We start from the raw sequence: 14,376 nt of genomic DNA, 5'->3' as shown, positions 1-14,376 counted from the left end.
ATTGTTATATTTATTACCTGGTCGGTCATATTTGGTTTGTCACCGGCTTTAGATTCGGTCACCTCCTATAAATGAATTCCTCGAAAACAAACACGATGTTCGCAAACTACTGTCTTATATGACAATTAACAATGTTGAGAATTAACAATTAACATTTAGTGATTAAAATACAGTTACAATAAATATAAAAAAGTTAATTTACTTAATAAAATGTTAAAATCAAAGTGGAAAAATAGAATTGAAAATGATGTAACAGTAAAGACTCATTTTTGCAAAAATTATAAATAAATAGTGCAATAAAAAATATGTCTAGTGTATAAAACATAATACAATGTGTTTGCTATAATAATCCAGTGAAACATTATTATCCACCGGTTTAATTAGAAAGTCAATTTCACAGTGACCAGTTGAAGTCATACTTTATAATGCAATGGCTAACTACGAATGATTAATATACAATAACCATTCACTGCATTATTATTTAGGTACAACATCCAGTGTATACAGAGTAATTGTAAATCGGTGTAAAAGCTTAAAAAGTGTGAATATATAGCTCAAATGTCAGTAAAAGGTGATATTAAGTATTTTGACAGCATTCTTTATGTGATATGTATTGTATTAAATCATACCTTATTGATAACATTTTTGCCGGAGTTTGCCGCAGTGGCGTTCGGTGTCCAGTCTTTGCCGGTAAGAGATTTGTACTGCGCTTTCAGATTGAGCAAGTTCTTCACCTATAATTTTTTTTTAATCAAATCACTTGGTGACAATAAAATTACCAAACAAAAAACAAAGTTCGTTTCTACGAATCAATATTCATTCGTTCATATTGTGTAAGTAACAAGAAGAATTTATTCACAATATTTATTTTTTTCATTTATTATGAAAATATTATTTAGTTATTGGCAGTGATTAAACATAAATGTATCATAAATAATAAACAACTTTTTATATACATCTATTAACATCGATCGTCGTGCCATACTTTTTTATGCAGGATTTTAAATATCTGATTTATAACTAATTTCCACATATAAAAATCACTTTAAAATTATTAAAATCCTGCCTCCTACCTATATATAACTTAGAAATTTATTTGTGGGTAGGTCGTCGGAGTGATATATTAGGGGAAACGGAAAGTAATGTCGCATTTTTGAGTTATACTCGTATTCACACGACTACACTTTTAACAAGTTTATATTTCTAAATATTCACCTTCGTTGTCAACAATCTTTTGCCATCTAGTATACAAATTTTCAATATCGGAACGGTTAAAATTACTTAGTGTTTCTGTAAAATATACATAACATATACAGAAACGACATTACTTTCCGGTTTCCCCAATATTTACTAATAATGAGAGTAATTAAATAATATCATATCACTTATGTTCTCTAGTTGTATTATTTGTTTAGTTATGATATTTTTTTAATTGTCGCTTGTGAATCCAAATAAATAAATTCTTCATTTCAGCCGATTGACGCCCTCTGCAAAGCACAGGCTTCCAATTAAGATGACCAGTCTTGCGCCACAACCATCCAGCAATTATGTCATAGGTTCATTCCCCCTAGTGGAGGCTTACCTACGCCGCGTCTACCGTAGTACTACATGGTCACAGTAGTTACACCAGCAATGTGCCCCGCCTACTGCGACTTCAAATGAGCAATTCTTCGACCTACTTAGGTAACATTGGTTCTTCTGCAAATCTTCTCATTTCTAATTCAATCTCGCAGCGAAACTCCAAAAATTGCACTCTTCATTTGGGTTACTTTGAGCCTTTTAATAAGGCCCACCATAAATGACCACGACCACCAAGTAATGAATTAAAATTTTGTGATGTTAAAATTTTCTAACAGAATAGTATCTCAATTATGTCGGGCAAATTTGAAAAATATATATGAATTCCAAGTGAAAAAATACCTCCACATCTATAACGGACTTCTCAGCCTTTGCCGCTTTGAGTTGGCGCACTTTATCACCTTGCGATGCAATGGAACTTAACACTGTCTCTACTTCGGTGTCAGCAGGCGTTACATTCGGTTTGTTCGGCTGCACGGGCTTCCATTCCTGTGAAATAAATTTTACATAGGTCAGAGAAGAACATTTGAAAATTAATCATAGCGAGTGAATCTAAAGAAATAATTGAAAGATATAGATGTGGATCCAATGAGTTACTAATTAAAATCATCATCGTCAGTTCAGCGGAAGGGCGACCTCTGCTGGACATTTCCAGTAAACCTGTTTGAAAAAATTTACATCCAGATTTTTTCCGCTTTTCAGGTGACCCTCTTATATCCCGTTTCCTCTACTCCAAAACCTTAAGGCCATATTTTTTATTCTTATAATACAACCGTATTATAAAAATAAAAAATATGGCATATCATGTACATACATGCATGATACATATCATGCATTTATTTATCAATAATGAGGCTATTGTAACAGCTGTTCAAACATTCGAAAATATATTTACATAAAACTGGAAATGCTAATTGACGTAAGCTAAAGTTCCAATTAAATATTTGATCAGGTGTATGTATAACATGATTTACTGCATCCATACGTAAAAACAGATGAATTATACACGTAAATATATATGTATATAAATAAATAATTATTTTGTTTTTCTAATTCTTCTTATGCCAGGGAAATTAAATATCAATAAAGCTGTAGTCGTATAAAGTATCACATAAAAATAAAGTGTAGTTCCAGATTAAAAAAATTACGGAATTTTAGAGAAGTAGCACAATTAAATAATTCATAAGTCATTTCGGCAGTTAACATAATTTCTTAAATTTCTCACACACACACAAATATCTTCATTTAAATAGGCTTATACACGCACTTTAACAATTTTAGGGTTATATGTAGTAAGCCACAAGGCTCAGTATGCTGATATAAATTTAACAATGTTTTATCGTTTACATTATAATAAGAAAGTAAGTGTGTCATAAGTTCAAACATTCAATTTTAAGCAATCAAAATTTTTTCGTGTTGTTATAAAATATATTTAATCAAAAACTATTAATTTTATATTTAAAACTAAGAAAAAAAATTCTTAAACATGTTATGGAACTTTATTACATATGTGTACGCCCATGAGGAATTTGTTAAGCGGATTAGGAAACCGGATACAGATCGCTTAGCTTAATCCCTCAATATAGAGTGAGTTCCGAACTTCGACTTGGTTAGTTACTTCTGCCAGGCTAACCGTGCTACCAATTCGAAAAGCGATAGCACTGGGAAAGCTTCTATCTCAGATAATAGAGGGTTGTCTCCTCCTGAGAAACGTGAATGCTCCTGTTGAAGTTGGTTTATAGCTGATATACATGCTATTTTTATAAATACCTAGACGGCCTTTTATCATTCTACCTCCAATAATATTCGATGATGACAATTTAAAATGAAATAAAAATAACAATGATTATTATTGACGTAATAAAATAGATAAGAGAAAACGCGATGTAAATCTTCTTCTGATTAGTGACTTCCCAGCATTTTTCAGGATATCTATACATAAGATATACAACTGTGATCAAAAAGTTAGGTGAAATTCTGTATTAAAATTCTAGCACAAAGAAGGCAGGCAATTTTTTTACCTGGGTTGATTGAACTGTCTTATCTGTGAATATCATTTGGCTCAGCTCTAAGCGTTTTGAAGGATGATAAGAGCCAAAAACGCAAAATTTTTGAAAATAAAGCGCCAATAACTCAACTCATATTGTTTCACAATCACCATATTAGACTGATTTGGCTCCGTGCGACTTCTGCCTATTGAGCAAATTCAAAATATCAATGCGGGAACGCGGTTTTGATACAATTGAGGAGACAAAAACCGAATCGAAGGTCTTGAAGGCTCTGCCGGAAAAATACTATCCCGATTTTTTCGAGGACTAGAAAAAGTGTTCGCAAAAGTGCGTTTTATCGGACGATAATAACTTTGAAGGGGTTGCAATTGATGTGGAAGAATAAATAATTATATTTATCTAATACATAAATGTAATTACCTGACCCGTTGTGGCTTTGTATTTAGATTTAAGTTCTAGGAGAACTTTGACGGCTTCATCGATTTTGGCTTTGTCCGCTTTTGAGGCTTTAAGTGATCTTACTAGATCACTTTGTTGGATAATATTAGTCGTCAAAGTAAACTCTTCATTAGAAGGAGGTTGGGCCCTGGCGGAGGTGACGACAGGAATGGTGGGGGCTGCAGGCGCGGATCCTGGCTTCCAATCCTATAATTGATAATTATACTCTTAAGTTTCACTATAAAAGCGGAGGTAATGGCGGTAAGGACGTCCACGTTACATATACATAAAACAAAACAACAAAAAAATATTTTCCGTAGGACGCCTACGGCTGGACATAGGCCTCCTCCACATATTTCCCAAAGGAACGGCTAAAATCGGCTCGTACCCAATGTATTCCTTCGACCAAGGTGGTCTATTTGTGAGGAATATTAGGAATTAAAAATCACGATAGCATCACATATTCAGATAAATTTGCTTTATTTTTATTTACCTAAAGAATAACTTTGTCAAACAAAATAAACAATCACCTGTCCAGTAGCAGCTTTGTACTTCGACTTAAGATCCAACAAGACCTTCACAGCTTCATCAATTTTTGGTTTTTCCGCTTTGGCAGTTTTTAGCGAACGAACCAAATCGCCTTGCTGACTTATCTGTTGGCTTAGTTCAGCCGCGTCACCTGAAGACTTTGCAGGAGCCGGAGTTGACTTTGGAACTGCTTCGGGTTTCCAGTCCTATAAATGGCAAAATTGTTTCAATATATTGTGAGTTCATTCCTTTGTGTTACACCAATATTATAACAACAATTGGAAATTTTTCTAAATAGCGGAATAAAAAAGTACTGCGTTCAAAATATTTTTAAACTAGAAAGTGACTCGTAAAATATTCTTAGTTGTAACGATATTGTTACCTGGTGGCTATACAGACACCCATAATAGTGCTTAGTGTTTTAAGTTTCCGCAATTAGACTAATATTCTTTTGAGGTATAATCATGATTATTTCAGCTATAGAATATTCACGGTTGGATTGTCTATCGCCGACCTAGGCTATCAGGAAGTCTATTAGTGAATCTCAGGATTTAAAAATCACTATAGACAACATGTATCACAAAGTCAGATAAATTTGCATTATTTTTATTTACCTAAGGAAGAAATTTATCGAACAAAATAAACAATCACCTGTCCAGTAGCAGCTTTGTACTTCGACTTAAGATCCAACAAAACTTTCACAGCTTCATCGATTTTAGGTTTTTCCGCTTTAGCAGTTTTAAGCGAACGAACCAAATCGCCTTGCTGACTTATATGTTGGCTCAGTTCAGCCGCGTCACTTGAAGGTTTTGCTGGTGCAGGTGCCGGGGAAGACGTCGGACCTGCTCCGGGTTTCCAGTCCTATAAATGGGATATTTGTTCGGATACACTTCGAATTTATTTGTTTGTGTACACACTACTTTAAATACGAACATTCGAAGCATGGCGGGTGAGAGTCGACAACTGTTTTTTTTTTTCACTTTATAAAGTGTTCCGTAAAACAATGGTAGCTATTATGGTAGTGGTACCTGGTGTTAAAATATATACCCATAATATGTGCAGCGTTGCATACAGTACTTTGCAATAGAAAATTCTGCGTGTATTTGTCAAATGGTACATCTCTGCATAAACACTGCCCTATGAAGGATTTTGAAATTCAAAAGATTTGGATTCGAATTTGCTTAACACTTTGTCTTATGATTCATGCATCGATAGCTAGAGGTTCATTTTTTCATTATTATTGTTTATTAATTTAATATTACAGTGAAGGTACCACATAATGTTTTATAATACTTCATTTTTCGTACCAGTCGACATTTTTTCCAATCCGTGCAAAAGTTTCCCGTAAGAAAAAGCGGAATGCGATAAGACCGCCAATTGTTGTTGTTTTGATAGCTAAACTATGGGCTATGTTCTATTTTATATTTATACATTCTTCACAGATACGTCTTAATAAATAGCTTAGATAAACATACCTGTCCTGTAGACGCCTTATACTTTGCTTTAAGTTCCAATAGAACCTTTACGGCCTCATCAACTTTAGGTTTGTCCGCCTTACTGGTCTTAAGTGATCGTACCAGATCCCCTTGCTTCGTGATCTCCTGACTCAAGGTCGAGGCATCACCAGCTGGTGATTTATTCTGCGCTGGCGCCATCCCGGGTTTCCACTCCTAATAGACATGAATTTGTAATAAGATATTATTCAAACATAATGTCACTTGGCTATAGTAATACGTTTTTTTCTTTATGAAATAATATAGCTGTCAGAATATCAAAGTTTATTAAGAATTCTCCCAACTCCCGCCCGCCCACTTCCGGCGAACACTTCCATAAAATATCGATTAATTGAAAAAATAGTCACCTGTCCCGTGGCAGCCTTGTATTTGGCTTTTAAATCCAGCAAGACCTTGACTGCTTCATCCACCTTCGCCTTGTCTGCCTTAGCTGCTTTTAGTGATCGCACTAATTCGCCCTGCTTGGCGACCTCGTCATTTAGTTTGCAGGCATCGCCAGCTGCTTCTGCCGGCGCTGTTTGCTTTGCTTGTGTTGTTTGAGTTGGTTTCGGCTGGAATTTATGTAATAATTTCAAATGAATAGGCTGAACTCAGAAATTTTTTACATATATGAAATAGGGGATGTTACGGATTGTTCCATTACATCGGTATCGATATTTCTTTCCGGGGAACGGTTTTTTTTTTGGGTTTAACGATGTAAAATATCAATACGCATAAAAGGAACGCCTTATTTTAATAGTTGTGCTATGAAATAACTATCTTATTTTCAGTTACTGCAAAATATATCAAGTCTGATAAATAATATGATTATTATTTTCTATAACGCGTAGAAATGACCGCAGGGGCTTTATGATTCTGGAGTAGAGACCACGGACCGGCAAGCACAGCGTAGGATGTCCGCAAAGATCGACAGATAACTTAGTTAAAGTCGTCCAGTATATGCTGCATCCAGGCCATTGCAATCTGGTACTTTTAGAAATCTGTAGGAGAAGACTATATCCAGAATAGGAAGTTCTTCATTGGAAATAATAGTGATAATATGCTACAAAAAATATTAATTACTTGATCTGAGGAAACTTAACGCTACACGCCAGAAACTGTCATTTCGATTGCCTTTATATATTTAAAATTATATCCGAGACGTATACAGAGCAACCAATACGGATTAGTTAGATTTAAATTTAGTGACCGCATCTAATAACTTCCCGCGAACTTGGGTATGTCGTCGACCCACCTAGTACGTTTTCTCGGTTGATGAATATCAAGCTGTTAGCCCGGGGTCTTTTACAACTTCATAAGAACTGAGTTTCGTGAACTTAAAAAAAATAAAACAAAAACTAGACAGACTTATTCCAGTTGCACAATGACGTTCGAATCTACCAAACTGCTCTACCCGAGTAGAGCTGTGTAGTGTCTATGTTGTATATTGCGGCTTGGGACGGCAGCGTGTACCACAGGTGAGCCAAGTAGGGATCCGGATAAAATCTCGGTTCGCCCTCGCTGTTCGCGGTAAGGGAGCGGGCGGCCACCCCCTTAGGTCGTTTTATGCGGTGTAGTGGGGCGTCTTGTTCGTTTGTGAATGACGCGATGCCCTGTGTGGAGCGTCGCAGCGGTGCAGAGGTTGGTGGTGCTTGTACGAGAAACATTTAATTAAAAAAAGGAAACAACTACATTTTTCCGGTACCATTTGATAGCTTTATGTTTCAAGCTTTAACTGTAGAGGGTGATCGTATATAAGTGTAAAAGCATTGAAGGGGTAAATATGTAGCTCATTTGTAAACCAAAATGTTTTTACGTCTATTTCCAATCATATTCCACACACGCACACACGCAGGGACACATACATACATACACACACACACACACACACACACACACACCACGGGCTGAGGTGTACTGCTACGTGGCGCGTCCCCAAGGTTGCGGATAGGGGAAAGCCCGAGAGTCGCAATTTGCGAAACAGGGTAGGGGTGAAATAAAATAGCCCTCGCGGACAAAACACAACCCGATGTCAGTGGTCTAGCGTGCCCAGGACTGGAAGGCGACAGGGAATGGTCGTCGCAAGCGCTCCCCTGAGGGTACCAGGTCCCACCTCAGGCGTACTTAAGTGGCCTTACTTCGGTAACCGGGGCTCTGCCGAAGCGGACTGTATATTTCCCTAGGTTCTCGTGGGAACAGCATGGATAAATTAATAAAAAAAACAAACGAAAATGAAAGTAATATGGAGCTGAAGAAGGCATTACAGCTCCACGAAAATACAATCACTGCCCTGGCGGAGTACATAAAGGGCAAATTAAACGTTCATGGAGAGATCCGCAAACATGTGGCCGCGCTAGGTACATCGTTTGCAAAGATCACCAGGGAAATTGGAAGCGTCGGAAAATCAAACGCCACCACATCCGTAGGAGAAGTGCAAACGTCACCGTCTCTATACAGATTGTATTCGGACACGACTGTAAAAGAAACCGAAGAAGAAAGCAAATCGGCAACACCGAAGAGCCGAAAAACGCGAAAAGTCAAAAGGACGGAACGCTCTTCACCCTTGGAGATCAGCCAGGCACCGAAACTGCGAAAAGCTAATACAGCGGACTTAGCAGTTACGGTAAGGCCAGAGCTGAAGCCAAAGCCGCCACTTCCGCACGATCACTCGGAGTGGAAAGAGGTAAAAAAGAAAAAGCAACCCAAGAAAAAAGTAGCAACGCGTCCAAGTGCTCTTATCATTCGCCCAAGCCAGAAGGATCAGTACGCCGAGATCCTTAAGCGGGTCAAAAAAGATGCTTCCGCGGATCATATAGGCAAATGTGTTGATAAAATTAGAAGGACGGCTACGGGCGATATGCTTCTTATCCTAGCGAAAAATCAAAAAGATAAAACGCAGGAGATAAGAAACACCATTTCCACAGTTCTTGGAAAAGATGCTACGGTGATATGCAAAGTACCTGAACAGGAATTAGAGATTAAGGACCTAGACGAAACCACGACGGTGCCTGAAATCGTAGAAGCCCTACAGAAAATAACTGGCGGAGGAAGCCATATTTCTGAACACTGCGTCAAGTCCCTTCGCAAAGCATACGGAGGAACACTTACGGCTTCTATTAGAGTAGCAGCAGAATTGGCCAGAACCTTAACAGAGCGGCAAAACATCAAGATAGGTTGGGTCAATTGTAGAATAAGAGCTACTCAAAGGCCTATAAAATGCTTCAGGTGCTGGCACTATGGTCACGTTGCAAACAAATGCAGCAACAAACATGACAGATCGAAGAGCTGCATCAAATGTGGGGAAATAGGCCACAAAGCCAAAGAGTGCGGTAAGGAAGCCCGATGTGTCCTCTGTGTTGACATTGGGAATTCCGAAGACTGTGCTCACATTGCAGGATGTGGTCATTGCCCTGTATTTAAAAAAGCACTTCAGATGTTAAGACAGCCTCAAAAATGATCAAGGTACTACAAATTAATCTTAATCATTGTGAGGTTGCCCAAGACCTACTCATGCAGACTGTACGGGAGCTAAAATTAGACATAGTACTAATTTCGGAACCCTATAAGCACATCAGTGGCCTAAACTGGATCACCGATAAGGAAGGAAAAGCTGTCATCTGGGCATGTGGCACTAAACCTCTCCAGGGTAATCAAAATAATTGTTCTGGATTTGTAAGAGCCAAATTTAATGGAGTACATTTCTACAGTTGCTATGCACCACCTAGCCTAACACACGATGAGTTCGTCCGGTTCCTGGCCAAATTAGTGGAGGATGCCCGAATGTACTCCCCGGTAGCTATAGCTGGAGATTTTAACGCTTGGGCAGTGGACTGGGGTAGTAAAGCTACTAACACTAGAGGTTGCCAGCTTCTGGAAGCGATGTCACTGTTGGACGTCGCCTTACTTAATACAGGCGATAAACCCACGTTCACAAGAGGCGAGGCGAGCTCAATTGTGGATCTCACTTTCGTCAGCAGTACACTGGCAAGAGGAAATAGCAGTTGGGAGATCTCGGATACTTACACCGCTAGCGACCACTGTGCCATATACTGGGAGGTATCATGTAAGCCAAATACAAATAGAGTACCACACACAAGAACTGGCTCAGTGGGTTGGAGGACTAGCATGTATGATCCCGGCCTGTTCAAGATAGCACTCGAGGATCGACCACTGCTTTCCAAAAGTGCCAGTGAAAAGGCGGCTGAAATCATAAGGAGGCTGACCGAGGCCTGCGATGCAACAATGCCAAGGCGACGCAACAACAACCGAACCCCACCGGTGTACTGGTGGAATGATAACATTGCTGAGCTTAGGAAAATATGTGTTAAGGCGCGTAGAACCTCCCAACGGGCTCGGAAAACACCACAATTCGAGCAGCTCTACGACAAATACAAGGAAGCGCGATTAAAATTAAATAAATCCATTAAAGAGAGCAAGAGAAACGCGTGGAAAATATTGTTGGAAGAGGTTGAAAAGAATCCATGGGGCAAGCCGTACCAGGTTGTAGTTAAACAACTGAGACATGAGAATACAACGCCCACTTGTCCTATTCTACTAGGAAGAATTGTCAGAGCTCTGTTCCCCACGCAACCAAAATCCTCCTTTCAACTAGGGATTGTGGATCCGAATGAAATCCCCCCTATTACCGAGAAGGAGCTAATGGTAGCATGCGGTAGGGTTGGAAACAACAAAGCTCCGGGACCGGATGGGATCCCCAACGTAGCTCTTAAGCAAGCTGTTGTAGCAACACCAGGAGTCTTCTTGGAGGCCTACAATAGCTGCTTACTGGAAGGCACCTTTCCTACCGCGTGGAAACGACAGAGACTGGTACTTCTCCCTAAAGGTAAGAAGCCACCAGACGAGCCATCGTCATACCGGCCCCTCTGTATGCTGGATACTGCGGGGAAAATACTAGAACGTATTATCCACAGCAGGATCGAAGCAGCAGTTGAACCCCACCTAGCTAACTCACAGTATGGGTTCAGAAAAGGCCGGTCTACGCTGGACGCTATAGAGCAAGTAGTCAATATAGCAAAACTAGCAGTGTCTGGGAAAAGATGGAAGAGAGGCTCGATAAAATACTGCCTGGTTGCCACCTTGGACATTAAAAACGCCTTTAACTCAGCAAAATGGGAGGTCATCATGGGGGCACTTAGCTCACTGAATGTACCTCTATACCTACGTAAAATAGTCGCTAGTTACTTCTCTGATAGGGTCCTCATATACACTACGGAAATCGGGACGGAGGAGTACAAAGTCACTGGAGGCGTCCCACAGGGGTCAGTACTAGGGCCACTTTTGTGGAACGCTATGTACGATGGACTCCTAAAGAAACATCTACCCAGCGAAACTAAACTCGTCGCATTCGCTGATGATCTAGCAGTCGTTATAGTAGCGAAACACGTGGAGGAAGTGAAGTGGGCATTTGAAAGATCCTTCCAAGTAATCACCCTGTGGATGAGGTCAGTCGGACTAGAACTGGCTGAGCAGAAGACGGAAGCAGTGCTCATTACTGGCAGGAGAGTTGCGGAGACCATCACACTCAATGTCGGCAGCTGTGAAATCGCAACTCAACCAGCTATACTGTACCTAGGAGTAATGATCGACCATAGGCTAAACTTTAAAGATCAGGCTGAGAGAGCAGCAGCGAAGGCGTCTCTGGTGACAGCTAAACTCTGCCGACTCATGCCTAATGTCGGAGGTCCCAAGCAAAACAGAAGGAAGTTATTAGCGTCGGTGACTACGTCAGTGCTTATGTACGGAGTACCCATATGGTCCGACGCACTGAGCAAACAGGAGTCCCGACGGAAAATCGCCTCTGTTTATAGAGTCAGCACTCTACGGGTAGCTAGCGCCTTTCGTACAGTATCGGAGGATGCAGCATGCGTGATAGCAGGTATGGTTCCTGTTGCGCTTCTTGCAGACGAAAGAACTGATCTGTACCGTAGCAAAAAAAGCAAATCAGACCCAACTTCAGCTGAACTTAGAATTCGGGGAAGACTGAAAAGCTTGCAACAGTGGCAATCGTCCTGGGATAAGTCGACGAAAGGAAAATGGACGCGTAAGCTAATACCAAACCTAGAGTCATGGGTGAACCGAGATCATGGAGAGTTGAACTACTACCTGACTCAGATGATATCCGGCCACGGCTGTTACCGAGCGTATCTCCATAGGTTCAAATACGAAGATTCCCCTGACTGTCCTAATTGTGTCGGAATGATTGAAGATGCAGAGCATGTCTTTTTCGTCTGCCCCCGATTTAACGAAGCCAGGAGGTCTTGGGAAGAAGGTGTAGGATGCAAAATCTATCCTGAAACTCTGATAGCTACAATGCTATCCTCGCCTTCGGCCTGGGAACTTACGAGCGCGTACTGTACGACGGTGCTAAAGGAGTTGCGTAAAATAGAGCAAGAGCGGAGGAAGTTGGCCTGAACAGCCACTCTATCAGAGAAAGCTGCGGCTAAATCCCCCCCGCGAAGTAATGCCTAACGGCCATGCCGTGGGGACCAGGGATACCGAAGAGAGAGGATTGTTTTTAGTCGGTATTGATCTAGATCGAGTCCGACATACGGGGCACCAACATCAGGCCCTATGATACGTAAAGGTATTTTTAAACCTCTATAAAAAAAAAAAAAAAAAACACACACACACACACGCACGCACACACGCACGTACGCACGCACGTACGCACGCACGCACGCACGCACGCACGCACGCACGCACGCACGCACGCACGCACGCACACGCAAACATATTTATATTACAATATTTTTTTATTGGAATACCAAGTGTTCAAGGATAGTAAACAATTATTAATTTTAATTTTTTAGTAATTAGTAGTACTCCGAATTTCAACACGTTTTTTCTTAAAATATTATAATCACATTTATTTTTCTACATTATTTTTAAACCGACCTATTTACATTTACCCCTATTATCAATCAATGTAATCATGGTTAAAATCCTATTACCTTTAATAATCGCGAATGCATATTAAATTATGGCAGTTATAAACAATTAAAAAATATATATGTAAATGTTCACGTATCGTACGTTCACGTAGGATACATTTAAAGTTTTAAATAGTTACAAAATAATTTATTAAAATAAATCCATATGGTACATACACAACCACGTGTCATTATATTTCAAATATCAAAAACATGAGACATTAAGAAGCACACTTACAGACACAGTCACTTATAAAATATAATTTACTAAACGAAACATTAAAAATACGATCCCAATCGGTTAGCAAAATTACGTTCACGCACGATGCGTATTCAAAGCTGCTTTCTTTAATACTAAGTATTTACAGACGATTCACTCAATACGTCCTCCACGTATTCCTTTCACTTTTTATAAAAGTATAACAGTTAAACATACGTAGTTCAGATTCGTTACGCAATGACTTATAGTTCTAAATATATTAAACCAAAGCATTATAACGATAAATGAACATTTTTTACACCTGAAATATAACTGAAATCATTTTAATAATTATCTGGTAGTTAGTTGCGCACTCGTAAAATATATTGAAATTTATTTGTCTTTAATACAACATTTATTATTTTTCAATTAACGTATCTAACATTAAATAATAATTTTAAAACTACTGTTGTTACCAATTATAAATCTCCCAAACATCAACAATAAATTTTATGCAATAATTGTTCTATGAACAGAAGATAACGATTATACAGAATGAATAACATGTTTTTAGGAATAGCGCGAGTTTATTTTATTTCAGACGAAAAAAATTCGTGTAATAATTTAATACGTACTTTTTAATTTTTTTATGAATCACTTCTATGTAGAACAATGATGTGAAATAAAATTAACTTCGTACCTAAACAATATTACATAGAATTATAACAAGTCATTTAAGAGTTGAAAAGACAAATTTAATTAAAAAACATTGTCACAGTATATGTCGAGATCCCTGATAAGATTTTCATTTGTAACACAATAAAATTAAAAAACAATAAAATGACGTCGGATTTTACATTAAATTTATTCTTCATTTAAGTAACCTTAAATTTATTTTTATTTTCATATTGAACGCCAATTATGTTACTGAATTAATTCTATCGAAAACTTTATACACTAAAACACACTACTTCATCAACAGGTGCTTTAACGGGGGACAGTTCTTTCGCAATAAGATACCGCCATAGCGATCGCTTTATAAGCTAAGAAGATTCCACATGTGTAATAGATTTCGATATTTTTTTAAACTGCTGATAGAAAATGTTATTTTACTAGTATATACGCTTTAAAGAACGTAAATTTAATAACTTCAACAGCTCTCATTATTGTATTATTTTACA

At 38.6% G+C, this 14,376-nt stretch overlaps 1 protein-coding gene across 1 annotated transcript in view; it reads right to left on the bottom strand.

Moving 5' to 3' along the window:
* Positions 1-14,376, bottom strand: part of GluProRS (Glutamyl-prolyl-tRNA synthetase) — a 37,906-nt gene that overhangs the window by 8,594 nt on the left and 14,936 nt on the right. The window contains exons 14-20 of the mRNA XM_068763342.1: positions 6,415-6,618; positions 6,029-6,223; positions 5,205-5,414; positions 4,556-4,759; positions 4,008-4,232; positions 1,921-2,067; positions 630-734 (exon numbers count right to left, since the gene is read on the bottom strand). Of these exons, the coding sequence (XP_068619443.1) occupies positions 630-734; positions 1,921-2,067; positions 4,008-4,232; positions 4,556-4,759; positions 5,205-5,414; positions 6,029-6,223; positions 6,415-6,618 (1,290 nt within the window). The remainder of the gene's footprint in view (positions 1-629; positions 735-1,920; positions 2,068-4,007; positions 4,233-4,555; positions 4,760-5,204; positions 5,415-6,028; positions 6,224-6,414; positions 6,619-14,376) is intronic.

The sequence above is a fragment of the Battus philenor genome, unplaced genomic scaffold, assembly GCF_028537555.1.
Source record: "Battus philenor isolate CCGP_79_NKW_IND1 unplaced genomic scaffold, ilBatPhil1.0.hap1 SCAF_17, whole genome shotgun sequence".
Lineage (NCBI taxonomy): Eukaryota > Metazoa > Arthropoda > Insecta > Lepidoptera > Papilionidae > Battus > Battus philenor.
Note: the sequence above shows the minus strand (reverse complement) of the source record. Positions and strands in the feature narration are given on the sequence as shown.